This window comes from Cydia pomonella, chromosome 15 (assembly GCF_033807575.1).
Source record: "Cydia pomonella isolate Wapato2018A chromosome 15, ilCydPomo1, whole genome shotgun sequence".
Taxonomy (NCBI): domain Eukaryota; kingdom Metazoa; phylum Arthropoda; class Insecta; order Lepidoptera; family Tortricidae; genus Cydia; species Cydia pomonella.
Window position 1 is genome coordinate 2993282 of NC_084717.1, and position 13355 is coordinate 3006636.

At 37.9% G+C, this 13355-nt stretch overlaps 1 protein-coding gene across 1 annotated transcript in view; it reads left to right on the forward strand.

Moving 5' to 3' along the window:
• Positions 1–13355, forward strand: part of LOC133525578 (neuroglobin-like) — a 38197-nt gene that overhangs the window by 18297 nt on the left and 6545 nt on the right. Inside the window, exon 2 of the mRNA XM_061861885.1 lies at positions 6461–6692. Within this exon, the coding sequence (XP_061717869.1) occupies positions 6461–6692 (232 nt within the window). The remainder of the gene's footprint in view (positions 1–6460; positions 6693–13355) is intronic.

Sequence of the window (13355 nt, forward strand, 5' to 3'; positions counted from 1 at the left end):
CGAAAATTCAATAGGGCCGCCACTAACCAATATTGACGGCCAATATTGACAGTCTGCTGTTGGTGGCCGTTCATTATAACGTGACAGTTCAAATTGATTGGATGTTTACTTGACCAACTACGGCAAAGGGAATGGTTATAATTTCAGATTCGGTGGGTACGTCCCCGTACACACATTTATTTATTTGTATATTTTTTACTATATACTAACTAAAATACAAAAAAATATCACTGTATGCTTTCCGGCATAAATATACAATACAATACAATGCAATTGACGTTGATGAAACGTTGTTACAACTTGCCTCTGCTTGTCTCACCTCGGTCTCCTAAATAGTAGATTGTTAACCAAAGGAGGAAAGTAAACTATGTATATATATCACCCATGATATTTTCTCAATTCGTTCGAGCGCCAATAGTTGGAGGGTGAGATGGTTACTTTTACCCGAGTTAAACACTCTACTTTTCATTTCGACTATGAGGAAAATCAAACACAACGAAATGTAGGTTAAGATTAGAATTGGCTCTATTAATATTTTGATCAGAAAACATTTCTAAAATCATAGTGTTTTGTTCCTGCCGGTGAGTAAGGTTGCCAGAGCTCAGGGGAGGGGGGTTTAGGGTCGGCAACGCGCATGTAACTCCTCTGGAGTTGCAGGCGTACATAGGCTACGGAAACTGCTTACCATCAGGCGGGCCGTATGCTTGTTTGCCACCGACGTAGTATAAAAATAATAATAATAAATAATCCGATCTTAGATTGGGATGTGTCTGACACATCCTTAATGTATACGTGCCTTAAAAAAAGTAAAACTGAATGAAATGTAATGTAATGATAATATTTTAAACATTCATCATCATTTCATTTGATTAATTAAAAATATTTATTTTTATTTCATACATTTAAATATTAAATATAAGAAGTATATTTTTTAAATAATGTAATACATTTAATTTTGATAATTATTGGTCTGAAAATGCGTAAGTTAATATGAGAGTTTTAAACTGAATAATACGGCATATAGCTGTTAGCCGTTGCTCGAAATTCAAATTTAAAAAATATAACTCCCACCCTAGGGTGGGAAATGCAATTTCCCATCCGGCAATCAGCCTATGAAAGGTGAACTTTCCGAATAAAAGAGATGAATAGGTAATTTTTTTCATAACCCTTGAATATAAATTATGACTGCCAAAAAGCCCTTTTCACGCCAATTTAAATACGCTTCCAGAATTCGGATCCGTCACCGGTTAACTTATCTCTTTAAAACACTCGGTAGCAGGGTGACCAGGCGTTGAGGTTTTTCTGCCGTGTCGGGAGTTTTGGACGTTTTTTACATGACTGCCCAAAAGGATTGTTTTCAGCGTTCATGTTTGTATGTACTTATGTGAAATTCTTTATAACACCATTACTTCTGGATGCCTTAACCGATTTAAATGTATGTCTCATTATAATACTTACGTCATCCTTGTGACTTAGGCTTTGTGTCGTCATAAAATAATAATAATAATAAAATGTTTTTACTTTACCTCACAAAGGATAATTTTACAAAATAAACTTAAATTTTTATTTTTACTTTTGTGAGGGACTGGAGTCTGAACTAGGTTAAACCTGTATCTCCAGGCCCTCACCCCGGAAATACAAGTTGCAATGATATAGTTACACTAAAAAAGTGACTGACAATGGTAATTTATGAGGTACATCAAAACAAACAATATAAAAACATACAATAAAGATTATGATTATGATTTTATATGGCGGACTTAAAACACCATATTGCGCAACCCTTAGAAAAATAAGTTTTAGGCAAAAATTTCATTTTTGGTACAAGCTTTTATAGCTGACTGTACTTTTATTTCCACAGGCAACTAATACTCATCGAGCCACTTCTAAAAACCCCAAACACAATTAGGTTGCGTTGTTCTATCACAGAGTTCCTATGTCCACCTCTTGTCTCCATCATCAAATCAGCTCGATGATACCATAATATTGCATTGTCACCCGACTTACATATGTATGCAAATTTTCAGCTCAATCGGAAACGGGGAAGTGGATCAAATTTAACTTGCAAGATTTGATTATAGACCGACAGACAACGGACAGGTGAAACTAAATAAAAGCTTGTAAAAAAATATTGGAAACCGATATGCGTGGGGTGTCAAAATGAAGAGGCGAGAGGAAAGCCGATTAAAAATATGTATGCCACATACACGACTACAGTCGTGTCATTAATTTATTAACAAATTTATTTTGGACGCTTATTATTATGGCGTAAAGCCAGGAATTTCGAAGGTAATAAAAATATGACGCGTCGAGCGAAATTTGCGGTGGAAGATATGGCCGTCGCACGAGTTTTTTACCTTTTATCTCAATTTACGCTGTAAATATAACTCTTCATTTTATGTAATTATTTATAGTTAGTTTATAATGGTATTGTGTAAATAATAGTACATTGTGCAACGAGGGGGGTAAGTGAAATTTTGGATACGAGGGTGGTAATTAAAGACCCGAGTTTGCAATATTCTTACCCCCGGAGTTACACACAATGTTTTTCATTACACTTGCGAAGAAAAAACTAAATTTTAAGCGAAATAATTCTTAAACACTGTGACATATCAAACATTCGTCCGCCATTTTGTAATTTCTTGACAGGTTAAGCATCGAGGGCTCAGGCCTATTCGGCATTCAGCCACGATTGAACATTATGTCAAAATATTTTAAACGGTTTTATTATTTAATAATTAATCAAATTAAATGATTTTAAACATAATATTAAAATAAATGTCAGTATTTTAAAAATAAAACTCATTTATGCTACTTGGTTTGTATATATAAGTGAAATTATTTAAAAGAAAATCTATAACTCCCTAGGGAGTTATAGCTTTTTTTCACGATCCATAACTCCCGCGGGAACAAGATAGCCCTTTGTCCTTCAGTACACCTGCATAAAATAAGATCATTTTCGAGCAAGTGTGATGAAAATGAATTTTCTTCTTCTACCTCAATGCTCCTGCCGATACCTTTACTTTATATAGGTACCTGGTAACCCTACTCGCCAGGCCGTTTCGGTGCAAATTGAATTGCCTGCGATTCATTATTTACGTGCCAGTTCAGTTCATTGGCCCGATTTGAAATGGATAACGACGACATTAAACAAACTCCTATCTTGACAATCAATTTACAACGAAAAGCAACTGTAACTTAAAGTAATAGAGTTGAAATCGCAAATGAAAATGATTGTTTGATAAGATCCGTTTGGAGTTAATCAAAGATAATATCGGTTTAATGGGAAAAGAGGGTAACTGATAAACTTGAACTTTTAAAATGTTTACGATGCGAAGTTGATCAATGGGCCTGTTGAAATTTTCCTTAGATATTTCAGTTTCAGTCATACTTTCGTTCCATGTGACAAAATGTGATGTCCGAAACTTTGGGAACAAATCAAATATTTTCATATGTGTTTTTAAGTAGTCACACTTCTATATATACGAGTAAATTATAAACTGAAATAAATATCATATCTTACACGATGTTTTTTTTAAACACCTTTAATTTTAAGGGTGCATCCTTGAGCTTAAATTACGTAACTTTCACCAAGATACCGGTATTCTAACTAGTTTCGGAGATAATCAAACATTTATTTTTATCTAATAAGGTCTCTACGAACGTGTATACTTGCTTTAGGGTTTGCTTATATAATGATTAGTGTTCAGTATGAGCTTATGGATTTGCTACTAAAAGCAAGTATTATCTCGGACGTTTTAAATTTTTTGGTTAATTTATACAGCATGCCCGTGTTACATTACAATAACGCTATATGCAGCATTTAATATCTTTTTACAAAAAATAAATAAAAGTAAATATGTAAATATTTTTTTGCCCTCCGGGCGGAAAGCGTCAACTTTGCTCCCGCTGCACTAAACGAAGTTGCCGCTTTCCGCCTCCGTCGAGCAGAAAAATAGTATGCGCACCACGGGAGGAAACGTAGGACATTCCATTCCGCGTGTTTGCCACCCTTCGGCTCGGGTAACAATTTTACACGCGGCACGCAATTTCCTACTTTTCCTCCCTTGGGACACAAATTACTATTTTTAAATAAATACAAAATAACTATGCCATTGTTTCCTTAAATGTAAGTACTTTACCATATCTCGAAATTAACGGAGTTAAAGGAACACAGTGTAGTTGACCAACTCTAAGGGCGAGCAGTACCTGCTTGCACCTCCTACACGAATTCCTTACGGAATTACGTAATAGCGAGAAAGATTGGTGCTGCCATCTATACGCAGCTTTGTGAACAAATTACTTCAAAACACCAATTAAAATATTTGTTAAAATTTGAGTTTGAGAACCTCCTCCTTTTGTTATTTTGGAGTCGGTTAAAATTTACATTCTACCTGTATCAGAAAAACGTATTTTTTTCTGTAAATAATCCATCATAACCCTACTCAAGCCTCAAGGCATCAAACCTTATCACAACGGTATAAGGTCGACAATCAGTGACAAATCGGTTACCAGTAAAAAGTTTAGATTTTCCACATTAGCATAGGGCGGTATACGTATGATTATACCCTCGTCAGGGCTAATGGTGCGACGCGACAGCTCAGCTTCATTATTCTGAACTTATGCACGGGGAAACTCACCTATATTTTGCTCAATTTTTTAACTGACAAGTCATTGTCAATGTTTTAAACTGGTCCATTGTAGATTTAAAACCATTTTTCAAGACGATTTTGGATATAATAAATAAGGATACTGATACATGAGTACGACACCAGGCTTTCACAGACACAACAATATATACTATACAATTTTGGTTCCCACCTTTTTTCCCCCACAATTGATTGTTGAAAAATGTGACAAATTCAAAATATTATTAAATTGTTGCGTTTTTCAGGTTTAATTCCCAGAATATCGATCCTAGAAGAAAAAAAGTGAGGACAAAACTTGTAGAGAATTAAATTTCCTACAATTTTTGTTTTCACGGTTTTACTGTAAAATCAAAAATGGTCAAGTTATTCAAGAAAAACCGTTTTTCGAATATACACAGGAGCCTGATTCAGTCTACTTTTTGAATTTACACTCCCAGTGACTCCCCCGAGGGACCTACGAAAAAAAAATCCAAGAACTAATTATTCACGGGTAGGGTCGATTTTTTGGATATAATGACTGTACTAAACCGTTAACTTCGGATTTAGCTGGTTAACCCTGGATTAGTGAGATGGCGCAAGTGGCTGGAGAATAGTATAATAACAGATTTCAAACTTCGAATGCGCTCTCCAGCTCGGTAACAAAGACATTGAAATCTGTGTTGAAATCACATCCCAGCGCGCCCACTGTCCATCCGTTCAATCAACCGTTCATGTGTCTGGTTGCCTAGGTAACTGAACGTCGCTATTATTCTCAACACGTTTGGTCCATTTAAATCTGATCCACGATTACGTGAAGTTGTTATTGAACTTTGGGTCAAGCTATATTAGTTGATGGATTCACCGTCGGGACCAATTTTGTGAAGTAGATGAATGGATGCATATTGTTTTCGGCTCTGTTCCGTAGTGATTTGGGAGCTTACTTTATGAGAAATGTTAAAACAAGTTGTATGAAGTTAGTATGCAATAACCTACATAATGAAGTCATAATTATATGTCGATGCAAAGTTTTAGAAATCAGTGGCTTCTTTTATACTAACTACTCCATTGGCTCAGCGGCCCAAAATGAGACTTGGCCTCCGACACAAGACAGCGCCACTTTTCTCGGTCCTGTGCGACCGTACAACGACGTACGACGTAAAAAGCATGGGTGATAGTGCGTGGCCCAGTTTCAGCTCCGTAATCACCGCGGATTCGTCTGTCCATCCATCAACTTGGACCAACAATTTACACACAACCTTCGTGGCGACTTCAACCATGCTTACCAGTTTTTGGGGAATTCTAAAGTACCTTAAGATGTTAAAAAAACTGTTCCGGTCAACACTGTCGTACGCTATAGAAAAATCCACTTCTTTTATAACTGACTATTATTAGCGGTCCAACTATGTAGTTATCACCAATTTTCGTCTATTTCAGTTTAGATTAACGTGGTCAGGTTAATTTCATTAGTTTGTTAATACTTTTCATTTATAAGTACTAAAAGATTTAATGATTTTATGACATAGCCAGAGTGATATATAAAAGAAGTCCCTTTATACGAATAAAGGTACAATCAGAAAAAAAATGTAAAAACTTTGGTACGTCCACAAGAGAGACGTGAACTTTATTGCCGTCTATGAATCACACTGTAGATAATTATGTACATTGATACATATATAGATAATATCCATAACTCGGAAACAAATATTCATGATAAACACTCAAATAAATTCCCTTACCGGGATTTGAACTGGGGACTTCCAGCTTCGTAGGCAGGGTCACTACCAACTAAGTAAGCAGCCGATAATTTAATCTTCTTCTTGTTTTCATTCCAGACTCTTCGAAGAAAACAAGGATCTCCTAGCCCTCTTCACAAAATTCAGTGAGCTCCACACAGCAGAACACCAGTTCAGTTCCACAGAGCTAGCTGAACACGCTACGAAGGTCATGCATACCCTGGACGAGGGCATCAAGAGTTTACGAGACGTCGATGGCTTCCTGGCGTATGTGCAACATGTGGGGGCCACGCATCATCAGATAGACGGGTTCGAAGCCAGCAATTTCTGGGTAAATTCCATCAATATCTTCTTCTTCTAAGTCGTGTACTCTTGTCAGAGTAGTCGGGGACTTTGAGGTCGTTGTACTGCGGTTGCTAGTGCTAGAACGCCGCTATTTGGCATGGATAATGCTTCCCTGTCTACACGTAAAGTTAGGATTTTTGCTTCAATCCTATAGTGTCGTTATCGTTGGATAGGTATGATGTATTAAAAATTAATAGGGATTTTTTTTAAACCATATTTTGATGATTATAATAATTTCGGAAATGAACGCTCCAAAAAAAAAGTGTCCGGAGGGGACACCCTCAAACTTTTGAACCATAGGTTTAAAAAATATGGGAAAATCGTGCATGTAAAGCTTAATAAAGACTTAAATGAAAACTATAGCAGGCATGGTCGATTAAGCCGTTTTTGAGTTTTTGTAAAAAGTCTCCCTTTCATACCAAAGTCATGCACATCTTGGATGAATCCATCAAGAATCTGCGAGATGTGAATGGCTTTCTAACCCCTGTCTTACCACTACTGTGACAGTTGTCACCTACCAACAAGTAATTCGCCATTCATTGCTGGTCCAACAAGAAAACATTGACGTATGTACCGTCGTTAATGCAGTTAATGTATATGCGACATGTGGGAGCGTCGCATCATGAGATAGATGAGTTCAAAGCCAATTTTTTGTGGTAAATATCATTATAATATTTTTAGCCTTATATCGCCCATGCCGTGCAAGTCTCTCATCGAGTATCCGACTTGTACTGATTTTGACCTTATCTCATCCTGAAAAAACCTGCGATTTTTCGAATGTCGTCCACTAAAAGAGCTTGCCAAGCGCTCTCTTGACTTGAAAGCGGTCACCATTGCCTCCTGTAATTACGTAAAATTTTATAGTTGGATACCATCCGAGTATCAGTTTCGGCCAAACCTCCTAGAGCTCATCACTAAGCCCAGCGAGCAGCATGACGGACAAAGAGTAACGATAATAACATCTATAAAAACATGAAAAAATAACGACGTTACATCTCTGACCCATCCACTCACCATTACTCGAATTTTCCTTTAACATATGAAAAACCCAATCAGTGCGGACACAAAAAAGACGTGGAAGTTAGCTAATTAAGTTCGGCCTTTTGTCCGCTTTGGTTGCATCCTTAACTGGCCATCGATGAATCTTATGTCTCCGTAATAAGGTTTACAAAACGTCAATCAACAACGGTACGGTTTAGTCCAAATCAAAATTGGTTTTATAACAAGGCGATTATGGAGACGCAATCAAATGTAACCTTGTCGACTCTGTAATAATTGGAAAGCCGAGTGTCTTGCCGGTCCCATATTGGTATACCCTCCTCCAATTGAGGGGGGGATTTAAATCTTCTCGGGTCAGAGGTGTAGGGTTAAAGCCGGCGTAGCTTTGTTTGACGTTCATAAGCGCATTGTAATATGCCTACTTTTGAAATAATATTCTAGTGAAATTACGTAGGGCACATTTTTGCGATGATTACTGACAAAAATATGTTTGACAACGTAAATTTGAAACCTATCCTAACTTAGCACACCCGGCTATTTACATCATGGGCTCCAATTCCTTTTAGTTACGGATCCGAAAGCTAGCTTTTTTTAAGGCAGGATATAAAACTAACAACAAAATGTTTTGTGAATAGGTGGCAATAGTTTTATTTAAACGCGATGGCTTTGACGCAAATCATTTTACATCTAATGAATAATGATCAAACATTATTTGACACGGCGAGCGCAGCGATAACCTTATTTCAAATAATATCAGAAATAATTTGAAATAGAGGTGGATTTTCAAAGAAAACTTTGTACCCACAGTAAATTTACTGCCAGCTTTCGACACATGATTAAAACTTTTAGAACGCCATTGGACTTTGATCCTTATTATTTCACTGATATGAGTGAAATTTGTTAAATATCAAAAAGTGGCGCCATCTAATAGATCATAGGCATAGGTATGGCGGCATCGTTTCTAGCGATTCACATATCAGTGAAAGAATAAGGATCAAATTCAAATGACGTTCTAAAAGATTTAATCGTGTGTCGGTCGATAGATGGCAGTAAATTAACTGTGGCTACAAAGTTTTCTTTGACAATCCACTATCCACCTCTAATTTCAAATTCTCTTTTGACAAACTTTTAACAAAAACGTCGCTTTTGACATTGACATATCCAATTCATATCGTATCTTTAGGATTATTTTGACTTAGGCGTAGGTATCTTAAAGTTTGAATCAGCCCGATAGTATGTATAAGGGCTATCCTTGTTTATTGCGTGAAACGCATCCGTACAACGCAAGCGTTCAATCAATAATTTGTGTGTTCCTTCAAGTTATCTTGTGCTATATATAGGGTCGGTCTCACAGCGAGACGATGGTAAAGATAAGTAATAATCTTTTTCTTTATTTCTAATAATAAGAGTGCTATAATAGAAATGCAGAGTGCCCGGAACGAACGAAAGCGACTAACTCAATCACTTTGATGTCGCCATTCTGACTGATGTATAGTAAAAATATAAAAGTCGACAAAATACGATAGATCGTAATAGACTCTAGCTCGTGTAGGTAAAACCCATACATATAATACATATTAATTTTTGGCCATTTTCCACATAAGTACGAGTGTTAAATGCTGGAAAACTTTGATGGAGTTAGGGCTGAATTAAAATTTTAGGACGTCTATTTTTATATAAATACATAGAATTGAATAGCCGCCGACAAAATGCAGGCGAGTAGGCTGCGATGGTATGGTCACGTATAGAGGAGGCTTCTGCTTTCTGACTACGTAGGAAAGGCACAACGACTTTCTATCTCAGGTCGAAGATCCAGGGGCAGACCCAGAACAAGTTGGAAAGATGTAGTGTAATTTATCTGAGGACAATGTCGTGGACAGGGCGAATAGGCAGGGTGAATGTTAATCAGGAAAGCTGACCCCACCAACACGTGGGATACATAGCTGGGAACAGAGACAGAGGATTGACTGGCAAAATCATATTGTTCTTGTTGATTTGATGTGCCGTGTTGTAACCTCAGTTATGTTCGTCTTGATGTTTCCCCAAGGAATGTGAAGTTAAAAATTTGAAGAAAAATGCTAATGTCTTAATAAATAAAAATGTTAGGATATACCAGTCTCGTAGAAATTATAATAGAATTACATTATATAAATTAAACAATACATATCAAACAAAAATGTGTGTATGCATGCGTGTATGCGTGCGTGCGTTCGTGCATGTGCGTGCGTGTGTGTGTGTGTGTGTGTGTGTGTGTGTGTGTGTGTGTGTGTGTGTGTGTTTGTTTGTTTGTTTGTTTAAACTTTATTGCACAAATTTACAAAAAGAGTACAAATGGCGGACTTAACGCCTTGAGGCATTCTCTACCAGTCAACCATTGGGCTAAACAGAAATAGTTAGTTTGGTGCAGGATTGTAAAGAGTTGATATGGAAATAGACACAAGTCGAGACTACTATGATACTATACTTACACTAATATATATTTTAAATATACCTACATATATACATATTCAATATATATAAATAAACATACATATATATAATAATAATGTACCTATTAGTGTGAGATATCACGCAGACATTTAGTCACGAATGTTTTCAAATAAGTGCTTACGCAACTTGCTTTTGAAAGAGAGCTTGCTCTGAGCTTGTCTGATAGGCAGAGGGAGAGCATTCCACAGACGTATTGCTTGGCAAGTGAATGAGTTGGACAAGAATCCAGTCCGATGAGGGAGGACAGCCAGCTTCAGAGTTCGAGAAGCACGAAGAACATAACCAGGACGGGCTGTTATAAATTCAAATTTAGACCTGAGATAACTGGGTGCAGCTGGGTCAAATAAAATTGAATACAAAGTACATAAAATTCGCAATGACCTGCGTTCACGAATTGCGAGCCATTGGAGTTTACGGCGAAAAGCAGAGACATGGTCATATTTGCGGAGGTTAAAAACGAATCTGATGCAATTGTTGAGGAGACGATCAAGTTTGGAAAGCGAGGCTTGTGTAATGTTAGTGCAACACACATCAGCGTAGTCAATGATTGGTAATATTAGGGACTGAACAAGTAAAATTTTAGTACTTGCCGGTAAAAAGTTTTTATGCCTGTAAAGCGCCCGCAATGTATTGGTCACCCTGCGACTAACGTCAGACACATGTTGCTCCCATGTCAAACCACTGTCGATAATTAAGCCCAGATTTTTAACATGCGCTGACAGAGGTATAACGGTGCTTTCGAATAGGATAGGCGCAACGAGAGAAAGATCAGTTGACGAAAGTAAGCGGGGGCTTCCCAAAACTATACCTTGGCATTTCGTGGGGTTAACGGCGATTCCAAAGTCACGGGACCAAACAGCGATGCGGTTAAGATCGTCGTTAATTTTAGCGATTGCACATCCGATGTCTTTGGTATTTGCTTGCGTATAAAGTTGCAAGTCATCAGCATACAAATGGTAAGAGCAGCTAAGACTATTAGTAATCAAATTTACAAATATAGAGAAGAGAAGAGGAGAAAGTATGCCACCCTGTGGAACACCCGAAGTGAGCTCTAGCCAGTCAGAAAAGGACTGACCAGCGCGAACCGCCTGCCGCCGATACAGGAGGTAAGAAGAGAACCACTCCGCGACTGATGATGAGATGTTTAAATGTTTTAGCGCAGCAAGTAAAAGATCATGATTAACCGCATTAAAGGCGTTGGAAAAATCGATTAAAACCAATACAGTTAGCAGAGAGTTCTCCATGCCGTGCCTCACATCCTCAACTACTTTCAGCAGAGCTGTCGATGTACTGTGCCCAGGGCGAAAACCGGATTGAAAAGGCGACAGTAAATGGTTAGAGTAGATGTGGGTAGATAGTTGTTTATGAACTACTGCTTCTAATATTTTTGACATGAATGGGAGAATGGATATTGGCCGAAAGTCTTTAAGTAAAATGGGGTTAGAATTTTTGGGTAAAGGGATAACATGGGCATTCCGCCACACTGAAGGAAAAACCCCATTGAACATTGAAGAATTAATCAGAGAAGTGATAACTGGGAGAATACATTCTAAGATGCAGACAATCATTAATCTACTCAAGTCGTCGTGACTAACTGCATTGGACTTAATGGACAGGATTACTTTACGGATCTCATCATCAGTGGCAGGGGAGAAAGAAAATCTATTAGAAATAGAAGGTAAAGAAGAAATGTACGAGATGCTTAAATCTTTGGTATCAGGGTCTAAGGTGGAACTTTTTGCAAAATGTTTATTTAAATCGTTAATAGAAAAAGAAGAGAATGAATTGCATGGGCTATGAGATTTGACGACACCAATAGATTTTAGGAATTTCCAAATGTCAGCTTGGGATGAAGAAATAATATTTTCATGTATATATTTACGCTTAGCCGCTCTCACCAGTCGATTACACCGATTCCTAGCAGCCTTATAATGTTGCCAGTCTTCGTCACACCGACTGCGTTTGTACTTCCGGAACGCCCGATCACGTCTTGCCATGGCCATTCGGACCCCTCTAGTAATCCAGGGCGCAGGAGGTCGTTTCAGTTTGACAGTACAAACCGGTGCGTGAGTGTCGTAGAGCTTTAAGACTGCTTTATTCAATAAAGCTACTCCCTCATCCACCGAGGGTGCTGCATATACCGGCGTCCAGTCCACAGCACACGCGTCACGTTTTAGGGCTTCAATATCCAGCCTCGCAAAGCTACGCAGCTGAACAAATTTGGATTGTGGTTTAGGAGGCCGGATACGATAGCTCATGAAAATAAGGTCGTGGTGAGAAAACGCGGGCGCTGTGAACTGGCCAACTTTGTCCACGAGATCTTTGGAAGAAGTTAGAATAAGGTCAAGCCAGGAGTCCGAAGCATCACAGTTGTGGTGTTTAAACCCGCTGATTCAACGATTTCGTGCAATTTTCGTGACCTATTGTTAAATTTTAAAAGATCGGTATTAAAGTCACCCATTACCACGTGATGTGTGTACACTGAGCTAATCGGAGACAAAACTGATTCAAAGTCAGTAAAGTAGTCAGTGTTTGGAGGACAATAGACTACACCAAGTACTGCAAGTGAACCCCTCACGTTAATTTCGACAAATAGATATTCAATAGACCCAGAGTATCTCGTGGAAGATGATGAAATAATTTTATACGTAATATTGCTGCGGAGGTAAATGGCAACACCACCGCCACGTTTGCCTATACGGTCGTTACGTAGCAACACAAAACCTGAAAGGCCATAAGAAGTGGAGGGTAGCTCAGGTTTAAGCCATGTCTCTGAAACCATTATAGCATGTATATTACTCGAAGAGAAAGTGTCTAAGAAGTCATTGTAGTGGCTCGGAATACTCTGGGCATTGATGTGGCAGATGTTAATATGTTTGCAATCGTTCTCAAAAGTGTGTGTGAGGCGATTCCCGAGCGTATCCGGCTCACCGGCCGAGCTATCAAGCGAGTAGAAAGAGGCAGACAAGTCGCATGCTGAAAGGTAAGATTCATTGTTCGACATAATATTTCACTAACGCAGGTACAAATATAAATATATACAAATAAATAAGTAAATTAAAAATATATAAGTACTAAAACTATTATACCCGTATACAGGCAATTTTTACAAACTATACAAGTTCGGTTTACCCTGCCAGTTGACCAATATAAAAAAAAA